The 19861-nt window shown below is 43.2% G+C and overlaps 1 protein-coding gene across 1 annotated transcript in view; it reads right to left on the bottom strand.

Moving 5' to 3' along the window:
• Positions 1 to 379: 379 nt before the first annotated feature.
• LOC135271795 (uncharacterized) overlaps positions 380 to 19861 on the bottom strand; it is a 91119-nt gene continuing 71637 nt past the window's right edge. Inside the window, exon 5 of the mRNA XM_064369789.1 lies at positions 380 to 637. Coding sequence (XP_064225859.1) covers positions 572 to 637 — 66 coding nt within the window. The 3' untranslated portion in view covers positions 380 to 571. The remainder of the gene's footprint in view (positions 638 to 19861) is intronic.

The following is a 19861-nucleotide window of genomic DNA, read 5'->3' as shown; positions in this document are numbered from 1 at the left end:
GAAGCGAGTCCTCCATGGTCGCCGACAATAAAGACCCTGCAATTTGGCATACTTTTGTCTTGGTGTTGACTTTCTATGCTCAGGCCAGTACAACACTTTCTTTGCTGTGGGCTTTTTCCATTTTTTTTTCTTTTTCTTTCCCCACCACTGCCAACTTGACTGAGGGTGATACTTTTGCTTGCTGTGCTCCCTCCTCCTGCCAGGGGTGCAGCTTGCTGGCCTTGGTGGATCTTCCCACTAGAGCTTTTTTCTTTTTCTTTTTCTTTTTTTTCTTAGTCATCTTTGATTCCCTCATTCCAATTGCAATTTTCTTCTTCCCCAGCTCCTTCTTTATAAAGCAATGAAAGACAGACTCATTGAAAACAACTGACACAGCAAGTGGCTAGTACTAACTTTAACTCCCCTTTAAGAGCTGCCTTTGCAGACTCAAAGTAAGCATTAAGCCTCCTCACTCCTTAGCCCGTGTGTCTCTGGCACTTCCGAGCACTTTAGCTTAGCCACAAAGCTTCTTAATGTAGTCCTTGGGTTTTCTTTGTCCATAGTCCTCCTGTTTGTATGCTGGAGTGTTCCTTCACCGAAGCTTCTTTGAACCCCACGGTTGGGCACCAAAATGTTGGGGTACCAGCACAGATACAACCTAGGAAGTAACAGGGTGGGCAGAGACAAAGAAATTAAGAGACAAAAGTAAGTGCATAAAGGTGGGCTCCCAGGGGCCTGAGATGAGTAGGAGGATATGAAGGCTCCGAGCACTGGAGACCCACACTATTTATTGAGTGTTTAAACAAAGAAGCATGTGCTCAGGGATGTAGGGGGTGAAAAAGAAGCAAAGCATCAAGCAGATGATCTATAGCTTTGGCGATTTGGCATTTCCTTTGGAGGTATAGAGCATGCTCTACTTTAGATACAATCAGTAAACAGATAGGGAAAAGGCTGCAGCTAGAGCCAGCAAGTCTGGTCACATTCTGGTGTTTCAAAGAGGTCTTCCTTGCTTAAAAGCAAGAGCATGGAGCATGGAGCATGGTCTTCCATTAATTCTCATCCTGTGCCAGATAAGCAGGCCATGCATCGTCCCTTCTCTCAACAAAGCATGTGTTCTGCTTACTGTGTACCAGGCACTGTTCTAAGTTCTTTACCCAAGCATGGGAAGGGGAAATTGTGCTATAGCTGGCCTGGAGCCAGAACCTGAGCAATGCCATTTTATAAGACAAAGCTGTGTCTCCAAAAATGAGTTGTAATAACTGCCCCATTCTCCTTGCAATAACTGCTGACTTGGTTTCTGTAAATAAGACTGCTAGTCTGCTCTGGATAATGTCCACCAGGTGAAGTTGTTCACCTTTCTCATCAGTAACTGATAGAATTGCTGGCCTTTGCTTATCAGAATGCACAGCCCAAGCTAATCTCATCTTGGCCCCTGTGAACTAAGATCTATAATTTCCACCGGTACCCAAACCACATGTAAACTAACGTTTATCTTGACTTTTGTCGGTACCCAATATGTAAACTAATGTTTGTCTTGACTTTTGTGAATCATTTATGTAGCAATTAAAGTGACAATAAACCCCCGAGCCCTCGGAATGTCCGGAGGCCCCCACCCCCTGTCCCTGCCCAGGAGATGATTTACAGAATCCACCAGCCCTCGGAATGTCTGGGGCCCGTTGATCCCCCTCCCCATTCCTCAACCCCACTCCCAAGGTGATCTTTCGGGTATAAAAAGCCTTGACACTCTCCCCTCGGGGCCGCGGGTTAGAGAGACGTGAGTCCTCCGCGGTCACCGGCAATAAAGACCCTGTAATTTGGCATACTTTTGTCTTGGTGAATTATTTTAATCTTGCATCCCAATACTACAAAAGGAGATAGCCCCTTTAATCTCTTGTCATTTCTTAAATACTTTTTAATCCCCTAGTCTTACAGTGTAGAAGTGAGTTAAATGAAGGAGATGAGAATAGTCTTCTTTATTTATGGCTCCCTTTTATTTCCCTTGAACTTTCATATACTCTAACAAGGGTGTGTTTCCTTCACTCTTCAGCCTGAGCATGTTCAGGTTTTCTTGGGAGAGGGTGGGGGATACAATATTTCATTAATCTAACATCTTTGGTCTTATTTATATAACATGACTTGATATAATTTTCACATGTATTAGGTTTCAATATGTTTTATATTTAATATAAAGAAAACTCTACTGAAAGAAAAGAGTGTGGCAAAGTTTGAGAAGTTGCTTGGATTCATTTAGCTAGTCAAAATGGACCTCATATTTGAGCTCAGATTGCCAGACTCCAATTCAGTTAAGCCAGAGCTCCTTTGTTAGTGTAAACAAACCCGGATTTGAAATCAGGGAGAGAAATGTAAGGTCACTGAGAAATTGAAAGATATTCTAGTATGTTTTCTGATATTTTTAAGTCTGTTGAAAGAATATTATTAATAATGTCCCTAGGGTGTGCTGGTGAGTCTTTTGACTATAGAATTGAAATGAATGTTTAAAAGTAATTTTAAAAATAAAAATAAAGGATTAAAAACTATATTACCTGAATTTTGACTTCAAAATCTATTTCAGTCTGCCCTATCCATGAAGGTTCTGTTCATAAACCTTTTTTGGTAGTAGAAGATGGTTAGAAATACTGAAGGAGGCTGGGCGTGGTGGCTCACCCCTGTAATCCAAGCACTTTGGAGGCCAAGGCAGGCGGATCACCTGAGATCGGGAGTTCAAGACCAGTCTGACCAACATGGTGAAACCCCCGTCTTAAAAAAAAAAAAAAAAAATTAAAAAAAAGAAATACTGAAGGAATTGTGGGAAAAATAGGGCTAGGCCCAAGTCATGAGTAAACTTATGAAAACTGTTATGATGGTTTTATGTTAACTAATTAGGATAGAAGTCTAACTAAAAAGAAATAACAATGTTGCTTCACGCATCCTAATTTACTGATAATGGTTAATGTGCAAGTCCTCCTATTCTTGATTTCCTGCTTGCTGGAAGTTTTTTGGCTTTCAATAAGATGTTTATAAATTTATGTACCTTTGCTGAAAATAATTTGCAGCTTAGGTGTTTTTAAAGTACAGTCTATTCTTCTGCTTAATTATTCAAAGACTTTGTTATTTTGTGATACAGTTGTTGATCTCATAGATCCCACTCTGACCACAGAAACAGAACATTTTTTGATGTTTGAGATGGGAAAAGCTTTGAATATCATTTATGTCAATCTACTTGTTATAGATGAGTAGTTAATCATCAAATTCTTTTGTAAAAATAAAAATCCTAAAATGCATTAAGCATGTATTCTACTTACTGTGTACCAGGCACTGTTCTAAGTTCTTTACCTGTGTTAACTCATTTAATCTTCAGAGAAACTGTTGAAGATAAATGGAATTATCATCCCATTTTTCAGACAGGGAAACACGCACAAAAAGATTAAGTGGCTCATGTGAGGTCACACATCAGAAAGGAGCCAGACCCGGGATTCTGCTTTCTGAAACTGTGTCTTCAGTGTTGCTCACATGTGTGTAGGCATCTCTGTGTGTAGGCTATGCTGTCTCAGAGCTGCCTGAGTCCAGGCTTCTTATTTCCTACTCTCCTGACAAAATAGGAGGGTCATCAATTTTGACTTTACTGTCTGTTGGCTTTTTATGCTTCTGTTAAAGTTTCATTGCAGAAATTCTACTTTGGTTCTCTTTTCTGTGTATGATTCCTAGTTTGTTATCTGTCTGTTTCTCTTGCAGAGTTGACTCTCAGATCTTATATACTATGTATGGGATGACATTTCATGAAGAGTCTTAGAGCTGAAACCTTTTTGCTGAATAATTTATTAAAAGAAATATTCAACATAAAAAACAAAACAAAAACAAACAAACAAAAAAAATTCAACATTAAGGAGGGTTACTGCCTCCCTAATATTTTCTCAGTCAGACCTAATTTAAAGAGCCTTCTTAATTTTTAAATAAATAGAAATGACTGTGTTTTCAGAATACAAAATAACATAATTGTATTGTAAAAATGCAGGGCATGCATGAAGGTATAAAGAAGATCATTAAAATCACCACATATTTCTACCCCACAGTGATATCCACTGTTAGTATCTACTGATGGAGTCACATTACTGATGGAGTCACAGGAAGTACTAACCATGACTGATGAGACAGCATCCTTGAATATACACTTCCAGCAATAGGGAAACTCTATCACAGGTAGCACACACTCTATTTCAACAGCTTTAGTTGTTAGAATGCTCCTTTTGGAAAATGGATATACTTGACTTGCATGTATCCGTTCTTTCTTTCTGCATCTTGGTGGAGACTACTAATTTATCACTGTGCTTTATATTGAGCTTCTAGGCAGTCACACCCACATTAATCTTATCAAATAGCCTGTCACACTATTGTGCCCTCTTCCAAACATGCTATCTAATTTTTTTGTCTTTTTAATTTTATTTTGTTTAGCAGCAGAGCCATCACACTTGAAAACATGCTATCTACGTTTTTTGTGTGTGCAATATGGATAGGCTGAGAATTTTCCCATCTGTAATTTCTAGTTCTTTTTTGCATAAAAATTTCATCTTCAATTCATTTTTTTTCTTACATTTTACTATAAGCAGCCAGGAGGAATAAAGCCACTCCTTCAATACTTTGCTTAGAATTCTCTTCAGCAACATATATGATAAATATATGCAATTTTATCTGTCAGTTCAAAGATAATATAAAAAATAAATTTGTTTAGCTAAATATTTAATTTCATTACTTGCAAATTCTACCTTTCACAAAACACTAGATCATAAACACAATTTTGCCAAATTCTTTGCCATTTCATAACAAGGATTGCTGTTTCTTCCTTATCCAATAATATGCTCTTTATTTCTATCTGAGACGTCATCAGAATGGCTTTTGTAGTCCATATTTCTTTCAACATTCTATTCATTATTATTTGTGTGTTCTCTAAGATGAAAGTCTTCTGCCATGTGAGGCTATAGTAAGAGAGCATCACTTACAAACCAGGAAGACAGCCCATACCAGAAACTGAATCAGCTGGTGTCTTGATCTTAGACTTGTCAGTCTCCAGAATTGTAAGAAATAAATGCTTGTTTTTTAATCCACCAGTCTATAGTATTCTGTTATAGCAGCCCAAACTGATGAAGGCAACTATCTTTTCTTGTTTGCTGTCATCTTTAAAACTGTAGCATATTTTTTCCCCAAATTTATGAAGACTGTAATCAGTCATAGACTGTGAACATTTTTTTACCTTTGTGCAACTTATCAGAGTCTCCAGAGTCACTGAGCCCAAACTTCTTGGTGTAAGATGCAAAGATTTCATTAGTGTGATATAAGGTGTAATAGTGAGAAGGATCACTCCTGTTTCCTGGACGGTGTGTTCTAGTTACGAGGGACTGGCATCATATACTCATTGCTGGCATAATGCTTATGCTTCTAACTGTGCTGTCAACTTCCATTTCCAACCATGCTCAGAGCCATCTCCTAGGTACCATGGCTAAATCTTCAGTGGGCCATTTTTTCCCCTTTCACACATCTGCATCGACCCCAGTGAATCTGAAGGCAGAACACCTAGCCAAAGAGGATTGTTACTGAACCTTGAGATCCCATGGAATTTGCCTTGCTAGGTTTTGAAGTTGCCTGGAAACTGTCACCCTTTCCTTCTTCCCTATTTCCCCTTTTTGGGATGGGATTGTCTCTCCTGTGCCTGTCCTACTGTTGTTTTTTTGGCAGCACATAGTTTGTTTGGTTTTGCACATTCATAGCTGGAGAAGAATTTTGCCTCAGAATGAATCGTACGTGGAGTCTCACCCATATCTGATTTAGATAGTATTTAAATGGGACTTTGGACTGTAGACTTTAGAACTAGCGCTAGAATGAGGTAAGATTTTGGGGGCTATTGGGATGGGATAAATGTATTTTGCATGTGAAAAGGACATTAATTTATTGGGGGCAGAGGTGGAATGCTATGGATTAAATGCTTGTGTTTCCCCCCAGATTAATGTTGCATGAAAAGGGATTTAATGAAGAGCATTAAGCTGTGAGCTTGAATGGGGAAAAAAACACTGATTCACTTAAAAAGGGGGCAATACATATAACTCGGAGGATTAATAGCTGTGGTGTTTGTGAATTCCCAACAGCAGCCTAATGAATGGTCGGTGTGCAAAAACTGCTCCATCCCTTCCTCAAATGCCATGAAGCCATGGAACGTCTTCCCGCATGCATGAAGGGAAAGTCCAGATGCTCATAACTGCATAAACAGATAAAACTCAATCCATGTCAGAAGTTATAATGCAGAGTTATTATAGGGATAGTGTTAATGCTGGGATTAGGGTTCAGGGGTTAGAAGTTAGGATTTGTGATTGGGTTCTGGTTTGGTTGGGGTTGGTGTATGGATCAGGTTAGGATTGCGGGTGGGTAGCCCAGTGGGAGCTGGGACCAGGGCGGTCTCCCTCTGCCCACTTCCCTGCCACACCTTAAGCATCGGGATTTTTTCACCCATCGCTCTGTGCACCTTCCTCGAAGCCTTAGTGTTCCACAGCACCTTTTCTTTGTGGCCCACTCAGCAGGGCTCTCCTCATTGCTAGCTCCACTCATGGACACTTTTGTCCTGTCTCTTTGACCTAAGAATGCCCTCAGCAGCTGGACATCAGGTTAGGTGGTTGCTCTGGTGGGCACGAAGGAGGACAGCATGAGCCTCATCCTCCATATCTGTTGTCCCATGTCTGAGATCAGGGCATTTTAATGCTTGTTTTCTAGCCTTGTAGACTCAGGGGACAAAATAACTTGCCTTCTTAGGCTGTGGTTCTCCTAAATGTCCTAAATGTACTAGTCCATCTCTGCTTTCCCACCTGCTCCCTCTGATTTGGTTGTAATGGCCTCTTGTCTCTGTCAGAGCCCAGGCTGTTAACTTCTTAGCAAACTACACTTTGTTCACTTTTGTGATCTCCAGCTCCTCCTCCATGTGTCTGCTCTGACCCTCTCTACAGCTGCCCTCTGTGACCCTCTGAGTGATTCTGCTCCATGTGTAACACATTTGCCTCCTAACACTCTATTCGCTTCAGGGTCCTGTTGGAATAGAGTCTGGTCATGATCCCTGCCAAGCACTTACAATGGCACCTGATGGGTAGAATGAGGACTGGATGGGTCTGTTTATCCAATGTCTCCCTGAGACAGAGCCTGTCCTGATGGGTAGAAAGGTAACTGTGTGGGTCTTGTCACTCACTGTCACCCTGGACAGAGCCTTCTCTAATGGGAAGATGGCTGGTGGGTCTTGTCACTCAGTGCCCCCCAAGACAGAGCCAGTCCTAATGGGTAGAAGGAGGACTGGGTAAATCTACTCAAGCAGTGTCCCTTAGAGCCTGTCCTGATGGACAGAGAGAGGATTGGGTGTATCTGGTCATTGAGCGTCCCCGAGACAGCCTGTCCTTGAATTATCTTTTCCAGTCCCTCAGGGCTGGTCCCTGGATCTCCCAGTTCCATCTGAATTCCCTGTTATTTTTTGCTTGCTATTGAGCAGAGCCAGCCCCTGCCTCCTAGTCATGTGAGGTCTTCTCTGAGCACTGTGTTTTGCTTTCCACTTCTGGATCCACAGCTCATGGTGATGAGGGGGGCTCGGCTAGTGCCGCTGGAGTGATAAAATGGGAAAAGACAAACAAGGGGCAGGAATGACTTATGGCTGGATGTTGGTCCACCTGGGGCTGGCTGGGTGGGAGGTGCTGTGGGGCAGTATTCTCTCCTGACTCCAGAATAGGAGGGTCTTTCCTGGATCAGAAGGTACCCAGATGGGAGAGCAGGCCTTGAGCCTGGCAGAGGGAGCCTCTATTTGTAACACTGTGTTTCTACCAGGTGCAATGTCCAAATGGACAGGTCTCCTGTGTTGCATTCTGGGGAGCCAGGGTGCTCCTTGAGTTTTCAGAGGGCAGCCTGGGCTTAGGGGGCATCCCTTGCGAGCTGGGCCAGCACCCCAGGAAAAGCAGGTGTGGTTAGTTTGGGTGTTTAACACAGTGAGTTACAGAACTTTATCACTAATAAAAAATAGAAGTCTCCAGAACTCCCTCAGGGGTTCTGTTGAGAATCATTGAGAGATTCTTTGCTTACTGTGATGTTCGAATAGTTTGATTAGCACCTCCCCACAGTGAAGAGTTGTAGTGGAGAAACATTTGAGAAACATTCATGAGATCAGAAATCAAAGGTTGCTGAGCACGTACAGCAACAGGTTGCTAGCTCACACCTGTGATCCCAGCACTTTGGGAGGCCAAGGTGGGTAGATCACCTGAGGTCAGGAGTTTGAGACCAGCCTGTCCAATGTGGTAAAACCCTGTCTCTACTAAAAATTCAAAAATTAGCTGGCCATGGTGGTGGGAGCCTGTGCTCCCAACTACTCGGGAGACTGAGACAGGAGAATCGCTTGAAGCTGGAAGGCAGAAGTTGCAGTGAGCCAAGATTATGCCATTGTACTCCAGCCTGGGCAACAGAGTGAGACTGTCTCAAAAAAAAAAAAAAAAAAAAAGTGATCAAAAGTAATCAAAGGCAGGTATATACTTGCTGTACTATTATGCATTTCACCTGCAATAAATGAGAGTTCCTGTTGCAATTTCTATTGCATTTACAGAAAGGTTCCAGCCATTTTGCTGGGCATGGTAGCTCATGCCTATAATCCCAGCACTTTGAGAGGCCAGGGCAGGTGGATCACTTTAGCCCAGGAGTTTAGGACCAGCCTGAGTCACATGGCAAAACCCCATCTCTACTAAAAATACAAAGAAGTAACACGCTGTGGTGGCACATGCCTGTAGTCCCAGCTACTTGCGAGGCTGAAATGGGAGGATTGCTTGAGCCCAGAAGGTTGAGGCTGCAGTGAACTGAGATTGCACCACTGCAGTCCAGCCTGGGGAATGGAGCAAGACTCTGTTTCCAAAAAAAAAGTAGCTGTTTTAGTAGATATTCAGTGCTATCCTCATTGTTGTTTTAAGTTGCTTTTTCCTCATGACAAGTGTTAATATTATCATTTTTGATGTTTTTGTTTATTCTATAGTTGCTACCAAAAAAAGTATGCATGTATTGCACCATAGAAAACCAAGTGTTGGCTGGCATTGTGGCTCATGCTTGTAATCCCAGCATTTTGAGAGACTGAGCTGGGAGGATCACTTGAGCCCAGGAGTTTGAGGTTGCAGTGAGCTATGATCTCGCCACTACACTCCAGCTTGGGCAACAGAGGGAGACCTTGGCTTTTGATATTATATCTAATAACTCATTCCAAAACCCAAGGCCATGTAGATTTTTCTTATATTAAAACGTGCCATTTGAAAATTTAAGTCTGTTCTCTATTTTGAATGATTTTTTTCAGGAAGTTTGTGTCTTTGTTCACAGTTTTCTCATATGGTTTCTAGTTGTTCTGTTACCATTTGTGGAACACACTTTTCTTTCTCCATTGAATTGCCTTTGTTCCCTTTGACTGCACCCCAGGAAAAGCAGGTGTGGATGGTCTGGTTGTTTAACACAGCGAGTTACAGAGCTTTATCACTAATAAAAAATAGAAGTATCTAGAATTCCCTCAGGGGTTCTGTTGAGAAGCATTGAGAGATTCTTTGTGATGTCTGAATTTTTGGTTAGCAACTCCCCATAGTGGAGAGTTGTAGTGGAGAAAGCAAGGGTTTGTTGTTGTTGTTTGATTTTGTTTCATTTTTTTTTTAATTTTATTTTTATTGAGACAGAGTCCTACTCTGTTGCTCAGGCTGGAGTACAGTGGCGTGATCTCAGCTCACTGCAACCTCTCCCCTCCGGTTCAAGTGGTTCTCCTGCCTCAGCCTCCTGAGTAGCTGGGATTACAGGCGCATGCCACCACGCCCCACTAATTTTTGTATTTTTAGTAGAGAGGAGGTTTTGCCATGTTGGCCAGGCTGGTCTTGAACTCCTGACCTCAGGTGATGCACCCACTTCGGCCTTCCTTTGCCCCATTTGAAAAAATCAGTTGGCTTGAGCATATAATGGAGTTCTCTATTCTGTTCCACTCATCTATGTATCTACTCGTTCACCAATATCACATTTTCTTTATTACTGTGGTTTTACGTAAGTGTTTAGATCTGGTTGTATAACATTTTAAACTTTGCTCTTCTTCAGCCTTATGTCATCCATTCTGTGTTTAGGTAGTTGTTTGATTGTGATTTGGCTTAATCTATAGATCAAGTTTGAAGAACTGTCATCTACAGAATAATGACTGTATTTCTCTAAAACAAGTAATATCTCTGCATTTACATATACATATTTATTTAAAATTTTTTTTTGAGATGGAGTTCAGCTCTTGTTGTCTAGACTGGATTGCAATGGCTCTATCTCGGCTCACTGCAACCTCCACCTACTGGGTTCAAGCAATTCTCCTGCCTCAGCCTCCCGAGTAGCTGGGACTACAGGTACATGCCACCACACCCAGGTAATTTCTGTATTTTTTAGTAAAGACTGGGTTTCTCGGTCAGGCTGGTTTTGAATTCCTGACCTCAGATGATCCACCTGCCTCAGCTTTCCAAAGTTCTGAGATTACAGGCATGAGCCACCATGTCCGGCCTTATATATGTTTATTTTTATTTATCTCAACTGTGATTCATGGTTTTCTAAATGCTTTTTATATGTTTTGTGAGATTTATACTTAATGGATTCAATTTTGGGAGGGCTGTTGTAAATGGTATTTTAATATTTTAAGTTCCAATTATTCCTACACATTATTGTTGATGCAAAAAAAAATCAGTTGAGTTTTGTCTATTGTGCATCTTCTTTGCTTCTTCTTAGCTCCGTTCGTTATGATCAAGGCACGGGATAGTGGGCTTGATTTCAGTTGAAATTTCCAAAATTATGGCCTGGAATAATCCCAACACTGAATTTCAGTGATTCACCAGGACTGCTGGAGGTGGTGCAGAGCCCCTGCTTAACAGCATGCAAACTGGATCTAATCTGCTCAGCAGCATCCCACCTTCTGCCCGCGGACTGCATAGCTTCCTACTCTTCTGGAGGAGAGGCTGTGGTTTTGGGATGCCTGGGGACCTGGGGCCAATTCCCGGTGAGGATGGAGCATCGTTATTCTCCGGACCCACTTGGGCAGGCGCCACTGTGGAGACGCCACTGCCTTGGGACACCTGGGCCCTCCGATGAAAAGGTAAACAAAAAGCTTCCTGTCTAGGCCCTGAGCCTCGAGGAGGGAGCGCTGTGGCATTTCCTTCTCATGTAGTCTTCTACAAGGCTTATTGTACAACTCTCCCTCCACTGAGGCTTTGACTGCGACTCATCACAGCATGCCAGAGTACGTTTTACATATATGGGTTTCTTTCTGGGAAAAGATATTGGAACCAAGGAGAAATGCTTAGTGGTACCACCCGGATAGTTGGGGTGAAAAGTTGGGGACGGGCAGCCAAGTTGCCCCTGAACCTGAGATCAGACGAAACAGTCACTCCCTCCATAAATGCTTTGGTTTGTGTTTTAATGGCTCATTAAAGCTGTTGAAACAATAATGAAAATTTTAAAAGTAGGCATATTAAAACTCACAACAGGAACTTCAAGTATTTTATACCTCTGTAACATTTTTTCCTTTGTTGCAAAAGTCACAGTTTAATTGTTAGTATATTTGTAATGGTACATAAAATAATTTTTTTTGAGACAGTCTCACTCTGTCACCCAGGCTGGAGTGCAATGGCGTGATCTCAGCTCACTGTAACCTCTGCCTCCCAGGTTCAAGCAATTCTCCTGCCTCAGCCTCCTGAGTAGCTGGGATTACAGGTGTGAGCCACCACACTCAGCTAATTTTTATATTTTTAGTAGAGATGGGGTTTTATCGTGGTAGTCAGGCTGGTCTCGAACTCCTGATGTCATGATCCACCTGCCTCGTCCTCCCAAAGTGCTGGAATTATAGGCGTGAGCCACCGTGCCTGGCAATAGTGTTTTATAAACATTGAAATTTTACATTTAATGAAATATATGAACTCTCTCAAACTTCAAGATTATACCATCAAATTAATTAAAATTTGTCTTCTGTGTTTCCTGGATCTTGACCATGTTTTTTTTTTTTTTTTTTTGAGACAGAGTCTTGCTCTGTCACCAGGAGCCAGGCTGGAGTGCAGTGGCGCAATCTCAGCTCACTGCAATCTCTGCCTCCTGGGTTCAAGCAATTCTCCTGCCTCAGCCTCCTGAGTAGCTGGGACTACAGGCGTGGGCCACCAGGCCCAGCTAATTTTTGTATTTTTTAGTAGAGACGGGGTTTCACCATGTTGGCCAGGATGGTCTCGATCTCTTGACCTTGTGATTCGCCTGCCTCGGCCTCCCAAAGTGCTGGGATTACAGCCGTGAGCCCGGACGACCATATTTTAAAAAATCAGATTCTGTTAATTTTGCTGACTACACTGTTAGCAAGAGGGCCCTGCAGCGTCCCTAGATGCCAGCAGGGGCACACAGGGACCATACCGTGAGCAAGAGGATCTTGCAGTGCCCCCAGGGCCAGCATGGGGCATGCCATCACCACACCGGGAGCAAGAAGGCCCAGCAGCACAGGCCTCAAGCCTAAGCAAGAGGACCTGCATTGCCGTCGTTGCCAGCAGGGGGCGTGCTGCCACTACACGGTGAGCAAGAGGGCCCCCCCCCCCCCCGCAGTGCCGGGCGCCAGCAGGGGGCGCCCGATGCTGCCTTTTCAGAATCCTGAGGCTACGCATGGCGTCACGGCGCGCAAGGCCGCGCATGGCGTCACGGCGCAGGTGTGTGGTGGTCTGCAGAGTTGGGTTCTAGTAAGAACAGACCTTGGGGGCACTGCGAGGGCGGGGCTGCGTTCCCTTCAGCACAGACCCGCGGGCACCGCGAAGGCAGAACAGCGTTCTCAGCACAGACCTTGGGGGCACTGCCTCGCTTTGGGACAACTCTGGGCCGCGTCCACAGTGAGTAAAATCCTTCTTGTTTGCAGCCATGACTGCTGGGGGTCAGAGACTAGTAAGAAGGTCTCGGTGTGGAAAACTAGACACCAGAAGCCCCTCTGAATCCTGCTCGCAGAGGTTCTCCTCACCCAAGGCCGGGCGGCCGCAGTGTGAAGTCCACACCGCAGCCTCAGAACACAAGTAGAGCGTTCCTAAGGCAGATAAGACATCCGAAGTACGAATACAACACCCGCAGTGTGGTGTTGATGAAGAAAACACCTATAATGCTAATGCAAAGCCTCAGTACAAAAATGTTAATATAAAATCCGCAGTACCCACGCAGCCTTGCCAATACAGCACTCAATAAATCAGCACTGACATAGCAATGCAAACGTAGAAAGTAATGTATGATTAGGGTTCAGGGTGAGGATTAGGGCTAGAGGTTAGGGTTAGAGTTAGGGGTTACCAGTTAGGAGTTAGGGGTTAGGGTTTAGGGGTTAGAAGAATTTTAGGCAAAATAAATTTAAGCAATTTATTTGAGTAAAGGAATGATTCATGAATCACACCTGAAGCACCAGAATGGAAAACAGGGTTTGGGGCTTCCAGCTCTTAGAGGTGGCAGCTGTGTGAGATTTCTCATTGGCTCCAGCTGGGCGACCGCCTGTTGTGGGGATGGTTCCCTCAGCGTCCCTAGTCATACAGCCGACTGATGGCTGGGCGTTTTGTCATTGACTGTGGTTGGTTGGTTAATTTTTAAAGTCAATTTAAATGCCTCCAAGTTTGGTTTCCGTTTGCTTAGGCAAGACCTCGGCTAATTGCCTCCTCCTTTTTTGCTTTAACATGTCAAAGTAGTAATTCGTCTTCATTTTACTTTCCTGACGTTAATAGAAATAAATTCACATTTTTGTTGTTATTCAGAAAGCCGGTTTAATTGGCAACCTATTTGTGATGGTGCATGAAATAATGTCTGTTAATCATTAGTATCTTAGATTAGATGAAATATGTTAACTCTATTAAGCTTTGTTATCAAACCATAACAGGCATTGAGTTTCTTTTTTTTCTCCTAGGCTTTAACCATTTAAAATACACTCAAGCATCTCCTAAAGATATGGATACTTTCTGAGAAATTTGTCCTTAGTGATTTCATCTTTGTGTGAACACCATAGAGTGTCCTTATAAAACCTAGATCGTGGAGCCCACTCCACGCGTAAGTTATATGGTGTAGCCTATTGCTCCCAGGCTGCACACCTGTATAGGATGTGTCTGTACTGAATGCTGTAGTCAACTGTCACACCATGGTGATTGTTGATTGTGATCCCAAAATATCTGAGTCAGGTCTCAGTCAGTGTAGAAAGCTTATTTTGCTAAGATTAAGGATATGCCCATGACACAGCCTCAGGAGGTCCTGACAGCATGGGCCCAAGGTGGTCAGGGTAGAGCTTGCTTTTATACATTTTAGAGAGACATGAGACACCAGTCAGTATGTGTAAGATGTACAGTCGTTTGGTTCAGTAAGGTGGAACAACTAGAAGTAGCCTCTAATACTAATAAATAATATTTACTAAGTGGAGTCTGTTGACATTGAGGCTTTTATAAGGGTTCACAGGTTTGGATGAAGCATAGCCTCTATAGTGGATTTTGATGATACCTTTGCTTTTTTGGCATAGTATTGATATGGTTGTTTTAAAAAATAATTTACTTTTTAATAATGTCATACTTCTAGCAGTACAAAATATAACCTGTTTCTTTTCTTAGGTTCCCCAGCAGTTATTGCTGTACCAGATTTGCAATATCCCACAAAATACTCTGGTAAATATTTTACCCAAAGCACAGACACTCTCCTAGGTTAACCCCTCGATCAGGAAATCAGACACTCTCCCACATAACCCCTCGATCAGGAAATCAGCATGGTTCCTATGTGATAATTCAGTCTACAAACTCATTTCACTTTTGCCTCCTGCCCCATCTGGGAGTATAATGTGTTTTTTCATTCTGATCCAGTTTTCCTGGCACTGTTCCCAAGTCTTTCCTGCATATTTATGATCTTGACACATTTAAGGGCATACAAGTTTTTCTTTGAACACCTGTTTTCAGGTTTTTGGGATATATACCTAGGAATGGAATCACTGAGTTATACTGCAAATCTATTTGTAACTGTTTGAAGAAACACCAAATTATTTTACACATAGGCTGCACCGTTTCATATTGTCACAAACAGTGTTTAGTTCAGGTTTCTGCACATCTTTGTCAACCCTTTTTTTTTTTAGTATAACTATTCTAGTGTGAGTTTAGGAGTATCTCTATGGTTTTAATTATGACTAATGATGTTAAGCATCTTTTCATGTGCTTCTTGGTGAAGTGTGTGTTAAAGTCCTTTGTCAATTTTTAGGTTGTGTTGTCTTTGTTGTTGAGTTATAAAAGTTATTTATACATTCTGGACAACAGACACTTATAAAGTAATGCGAAGTTGTTTTCTTCCATTTTGTGGGTTATTGGAAAATAACAAGAGTTAATGTGTGGTCTCTGTCGCGGGGTTCTGAGACAGAGCTCTAAGCCTTTGGAATGTATCAAGTGATGTGTCTTTCGTGTGCTAATAAGATGACTGATGGCTGGGGGTGCCTGGACAGCCTCAGTGGGGCTGGCTGCCAAGGGCACCAATCTTGTCTTTAGAGGATTTGAAATTTCATCTCCCCTCCCATCTCTGTGAAGGGGAGAGGTGCTGATGTTTGAGTTGATCACCTGTGGCCACTCATGTAAGCTATCTGCCTACGTAACAAAGGACCGGGTTGGGAGAGTGCGAGCGTCTGTGTTGCTGAACACGGGGAGATGCTGGGAGGATCATATCTGGAGAGGGCATGGGAGGCCTGCACCCCTTCCACGTACTTCACGTTGTGCCTCTCTTTATCTGACTGTTCATTTGTAGCCTTTAAAATATCTTTGGCAATAAGTCAGCAATAGGAAGTACACTGTTTTCATGGGTTCTGTAATGTGCTGTAGTAAATTGCTGAACCCAATAAGTGTGTTGTGGGAGCCTCCAATCTGTGGCCAAGTCAGACATAAGGTAGCCTGGGAACCTACTATTTGTGATTGTCATCTTATAACTGAGTACCCGTATTTTCTTAAGAAATGAATTACTTTTACTGTTTTTCTTGTGCTATGCTTCCTACTTAGCTCTTTAGGAATGTAATTATAAGCTTTACCGTCTCTCCACAAGATACTTCGTACACTGCAAACTTTTCTGTGTGTTTACTTAGAAGTTCCAGGGACCAAACCTTGAAACAAACTAGGCACCTCCGGAACTCTCCACTACCAGAAGATTGCCAGGAGACAGCAGTCAATTTCCAACCTAGCTCTGCCCATGGTGGTACTAGCAAGACCACCTAATGGATAAAACATCAGAGCAAGTCCCACAGACCCTGCACCTCCTCACTCCATCCCCTGCATGCCACTCTGCCAAGTCCTTCTTTTAAAGCTCCCACTTTCTGCCCCGAAAGTGGAAGCAGTATCCTTAAGGCAAGAGCCTATATGTTCCCTTCAGCTAAGCTCTGGCATAAAGTCACTTTCTTTTTACCATCCTTGTCTTTGTCAGTTGAATTTGCAAGCAACAAATGGCATGACTTGCCTTCCTAGGACTGAGCCCTTAGCCGGTGGGGTCTGATGTTTTCTCGTTAGTGTCAGAACTAGATTGCACTGTAGGACACCTAGCTGGTACCCAAGATTTGGTCTGTCTGGGGAAAAAAAACCAATGCATCTGTTAATAGAAGTGTTGAGTGTTGAAAGAAGACAGTTGTTTTTCCTATTATAACAATTCTGTCTTTCATCTTTTTTCTTCATATCTTCTGAGGTATAAAAGTTTTGAATTTTGAGGAAATCAATTGATTTATTTTTCCTTTTGTGGTTTGTGGTTTTCGTGTCAGATCTAAGAAACTATTGATACACCCAAGGTCATGAAGGTTTAACTGTATGTTTTCTCTAGAGATTTTAGTTTTGCCATATTTAGATCTTTGATCCATTTTAAGTTAAATTTTTTGTGTGATATGAGGTAAGGATACAATTTCATGTCCCTTTATGTGGATCGCAAGTTGCCTTACATCACTTAACTGAGGATAGCATTTTTTCCCCAATTTAATGGTTATGGACCTTGTCTCAAATCAGTTGAGCGTAGAGGTATCGTTTTATGTCTGGCCAACATGGCAAAAACCTATCTCTACTGAAAATACATAATTAGGCAGGCCAGCATTGATTTAATAGGCTAAAAAATCATGTTCATGGTGTTTGATGCTTTCAAAATGCTGTTGGTTTAAATTTGCTATTATTATGTTGAAGATTCCTACATCTACATTTCTGAGGTTATAGATCAGTCCTTGATGTGGCGTGGCACTGAGTAGGATAGATCAGGATGGGATTGTGAATAGACTGCGGTATTTCCAGAGTTAGTGTGTCAGCATATTACAAAATCAGGAGATGGGGTGTAAAGGTGACGAGTTTACCAGTTGAAGATTATGGTCTAAGGGCTGCAAGATAGGAGGTTCCATTTGGTGTTTGGGAGCTGCATAGTAGAGATTAGTGGGAGGGATCAGGTAAGTAACAGGGTTAGGTTGAGAGGTCAGGATTACAGTAAAGGGTTAGGGTGAAAGGGTTAGTGAGGTTTAGGATTATGGTTACAGTAAAGGTTAGAGTAAGTTTAAAGTTAAGTCTGAAGACTATGTTGAGTGAATTTTTGCATTAATTGTGTTGTAATGGACCGAGCGTAGAACATTATCACCAAGACAAAAGTATGCCAAATTGCAGGGTCTTTATTGCCGACGACCACGGAGGACTCACGTCTCTCAAACCTGCGGCCCCTAGCTCAGGGGGAGCAGGGTTTTTAAACTGAAAAATCACATCCTGGCTTTAGGACCAAGCGGGTGAGGGGATGCAGGACAAGCAACTTTACAGCAAGCTAGCTGTTTTTATTTACAGAAGCCAAGCTCAGCACTTCTTGCAAGGAAAACGGGGCAGCAGTTACAACTCATTTTTGGAGACACAGCTTTGTCTTATAAAATGGCATTGCTCAGGTTCTGGCTCTAGGCCAGCTATAGCACAATTGTATAACGTGCATCCATGTTCATTTTATTTCCTATGGTTTCCATTTAATTGTCCCTTCTTCATTTTCAGAAACACATGGGCTAGCAGGCTCCATGTCAGTTTGCATTTCCAGAATGATGGCACTGAATACTTCGCCCTCTGACTTTAAGAGCGTGTGTCCACCATCAGTGCCGTAAGCGCGAGGGCCCTGCAGTGCCCCCAGCCGCCAGCAAAGGGCGCGCGAGCCCAGTTTGTCTAATCCCGAGGCCACAGCATCCCGCCCATTTCTTCAGGCCCCTGCGAGGGCAGGAGCCAGGTTCTCCTCATCACAGACCAGGGGACGCCCCTCACTTTGGGACATCTTGGCATCCATGGTGAGTAAAATCTTTTCCTGTTTGCCGCCCTGACTGCTGAGGGGCAGAGACTCTTCATGTGGAAAATTAGAAATGAAAAGCCATGGTGAATCCAGTGCAGCCAAGGTTCTTTCTCTGCACCCAAGGCGATGTGGCCACAGGGCTGCGCCGCAGGCTTGGAACAGAAATGCGTTGTCAAGAGAGCAAATAGAACACCCGCCACGCTGATAATAACTCCTTATAATACCAGTAACGCTCTGTCTGTGGTGCTGGTGTAAGCATCCGTTATACAGACGTCACACCCATTAGGGGAACACGGCAGCTGCCACGCAGGTCTGATCCTGGGAGTGCGGATGTGTCTCTCAGAGTGCACAGAATGCCCAGAACGTCTGTGAGTGCACACATATCACCCATAACACCCATGACGCAGACTAACGCAGCACCTGTCACACTCATATAACCCCCAGAACATGCACGTGTCCCTTCGAGCGCGCACATATCACCCAGAAGCCTGTGACAACATTAGACTTAGAGTGCACACATATCACCTGGAACACAGAAATGAGACCAACTATCCCAACGCCTGTCACACCCATATAACCCCCAGAACACGCATATATCCCTCAGAGCACACACGTATGCCCAGAACACCAGTGACAGTGTCAGAGTGCACACATCACTCGGAATGCACAAGTGATATTGTCAGATTAACCCAATACCCGTCACACTCATTCAACCCCTGGAACATGCATGTGCCCCTCAGAACACACACATATCACCTGGAATGACTGTTACACCGTAGACTCAGAGTGCTCTTATCACCCGGAATGCACAGGTGATGCTGTCAGACCAACCCAACACCCATCACACTCATATAACCTCCGGAACATGTGTGTGTCCCTCAGAACACACATGTAATGCCCAGAACGACCATGACACCATCAGTCTAACACAACACCCGTCACGCTCATATAACCCCCAGAACACGCATGTGTTCCTCAGGGCACATATATCACCCAGAACTCCGATGACACTGTAAGACTGATGCAACAACCATCGCGTGCATATAACCCTGGAAACATGCATGTGTCCCTTAGAACACATGTATCACTTGGGACACAAACATGGCCTTTGGAGCGTCTGCAGCACTGAGTGTGGGACCCTCCGGCTCTCGCTGAGGCGCTGGTTCACAGCCTGTGCGGGGCTGGGTTTGGGTTGAATTTGGCCTCTGTTATGAAGTGTGATGTTGTTGTTTCTGCCTTTCTGACGTGATATTGACAGGGTTGTTTTAAAAAGTAGTTGACTTTCCAGTAACGTCATACTTCTGGGAAACTTGCAGTTGCAGTTAGTATGACTTCTCCTGTCTCTCCGATTCCCCAGCAGTTACTGCTGTGCCAGATTTGCAGGTTCACACAAAATACCCCCGTGTGTTTCACCAAAAGCAGAAACACTCTTTCAGGTGACCCCCATATAACCCCAAATCAGGAAATACAAGGTTTCTTTTTCTTTTTTCTTTTCTTTTCTTTTCTTTCTTTTCTTTCTTTCTTTTTTTTGAGACGGAGTGTTGCTCTGTTGCCAGCTTGG

The sequence above is a fragment of the Aotus nancymaae genome, unplaced genomic scaffold (assembly GCF_030222135.1).
Source record: "Aotus nancymaae isolate 86718 unplaced genomic scaffold, 86718_ANA_hifiasm-v0.15.2.pri h1tg000090l, whole genome shotgun sequence".
Taxonomy (NCBI): Eukaryota; Metazoa; Chordata; class Mammalia; order Primates; family Aotidae; genus Aotus; species Aotus nancymaae.
The sequence above is the reverse complement of the archived record's forward strand: the minus strand, read 5'-3'. Positions and strand labels throughout refer to the sequence as shown.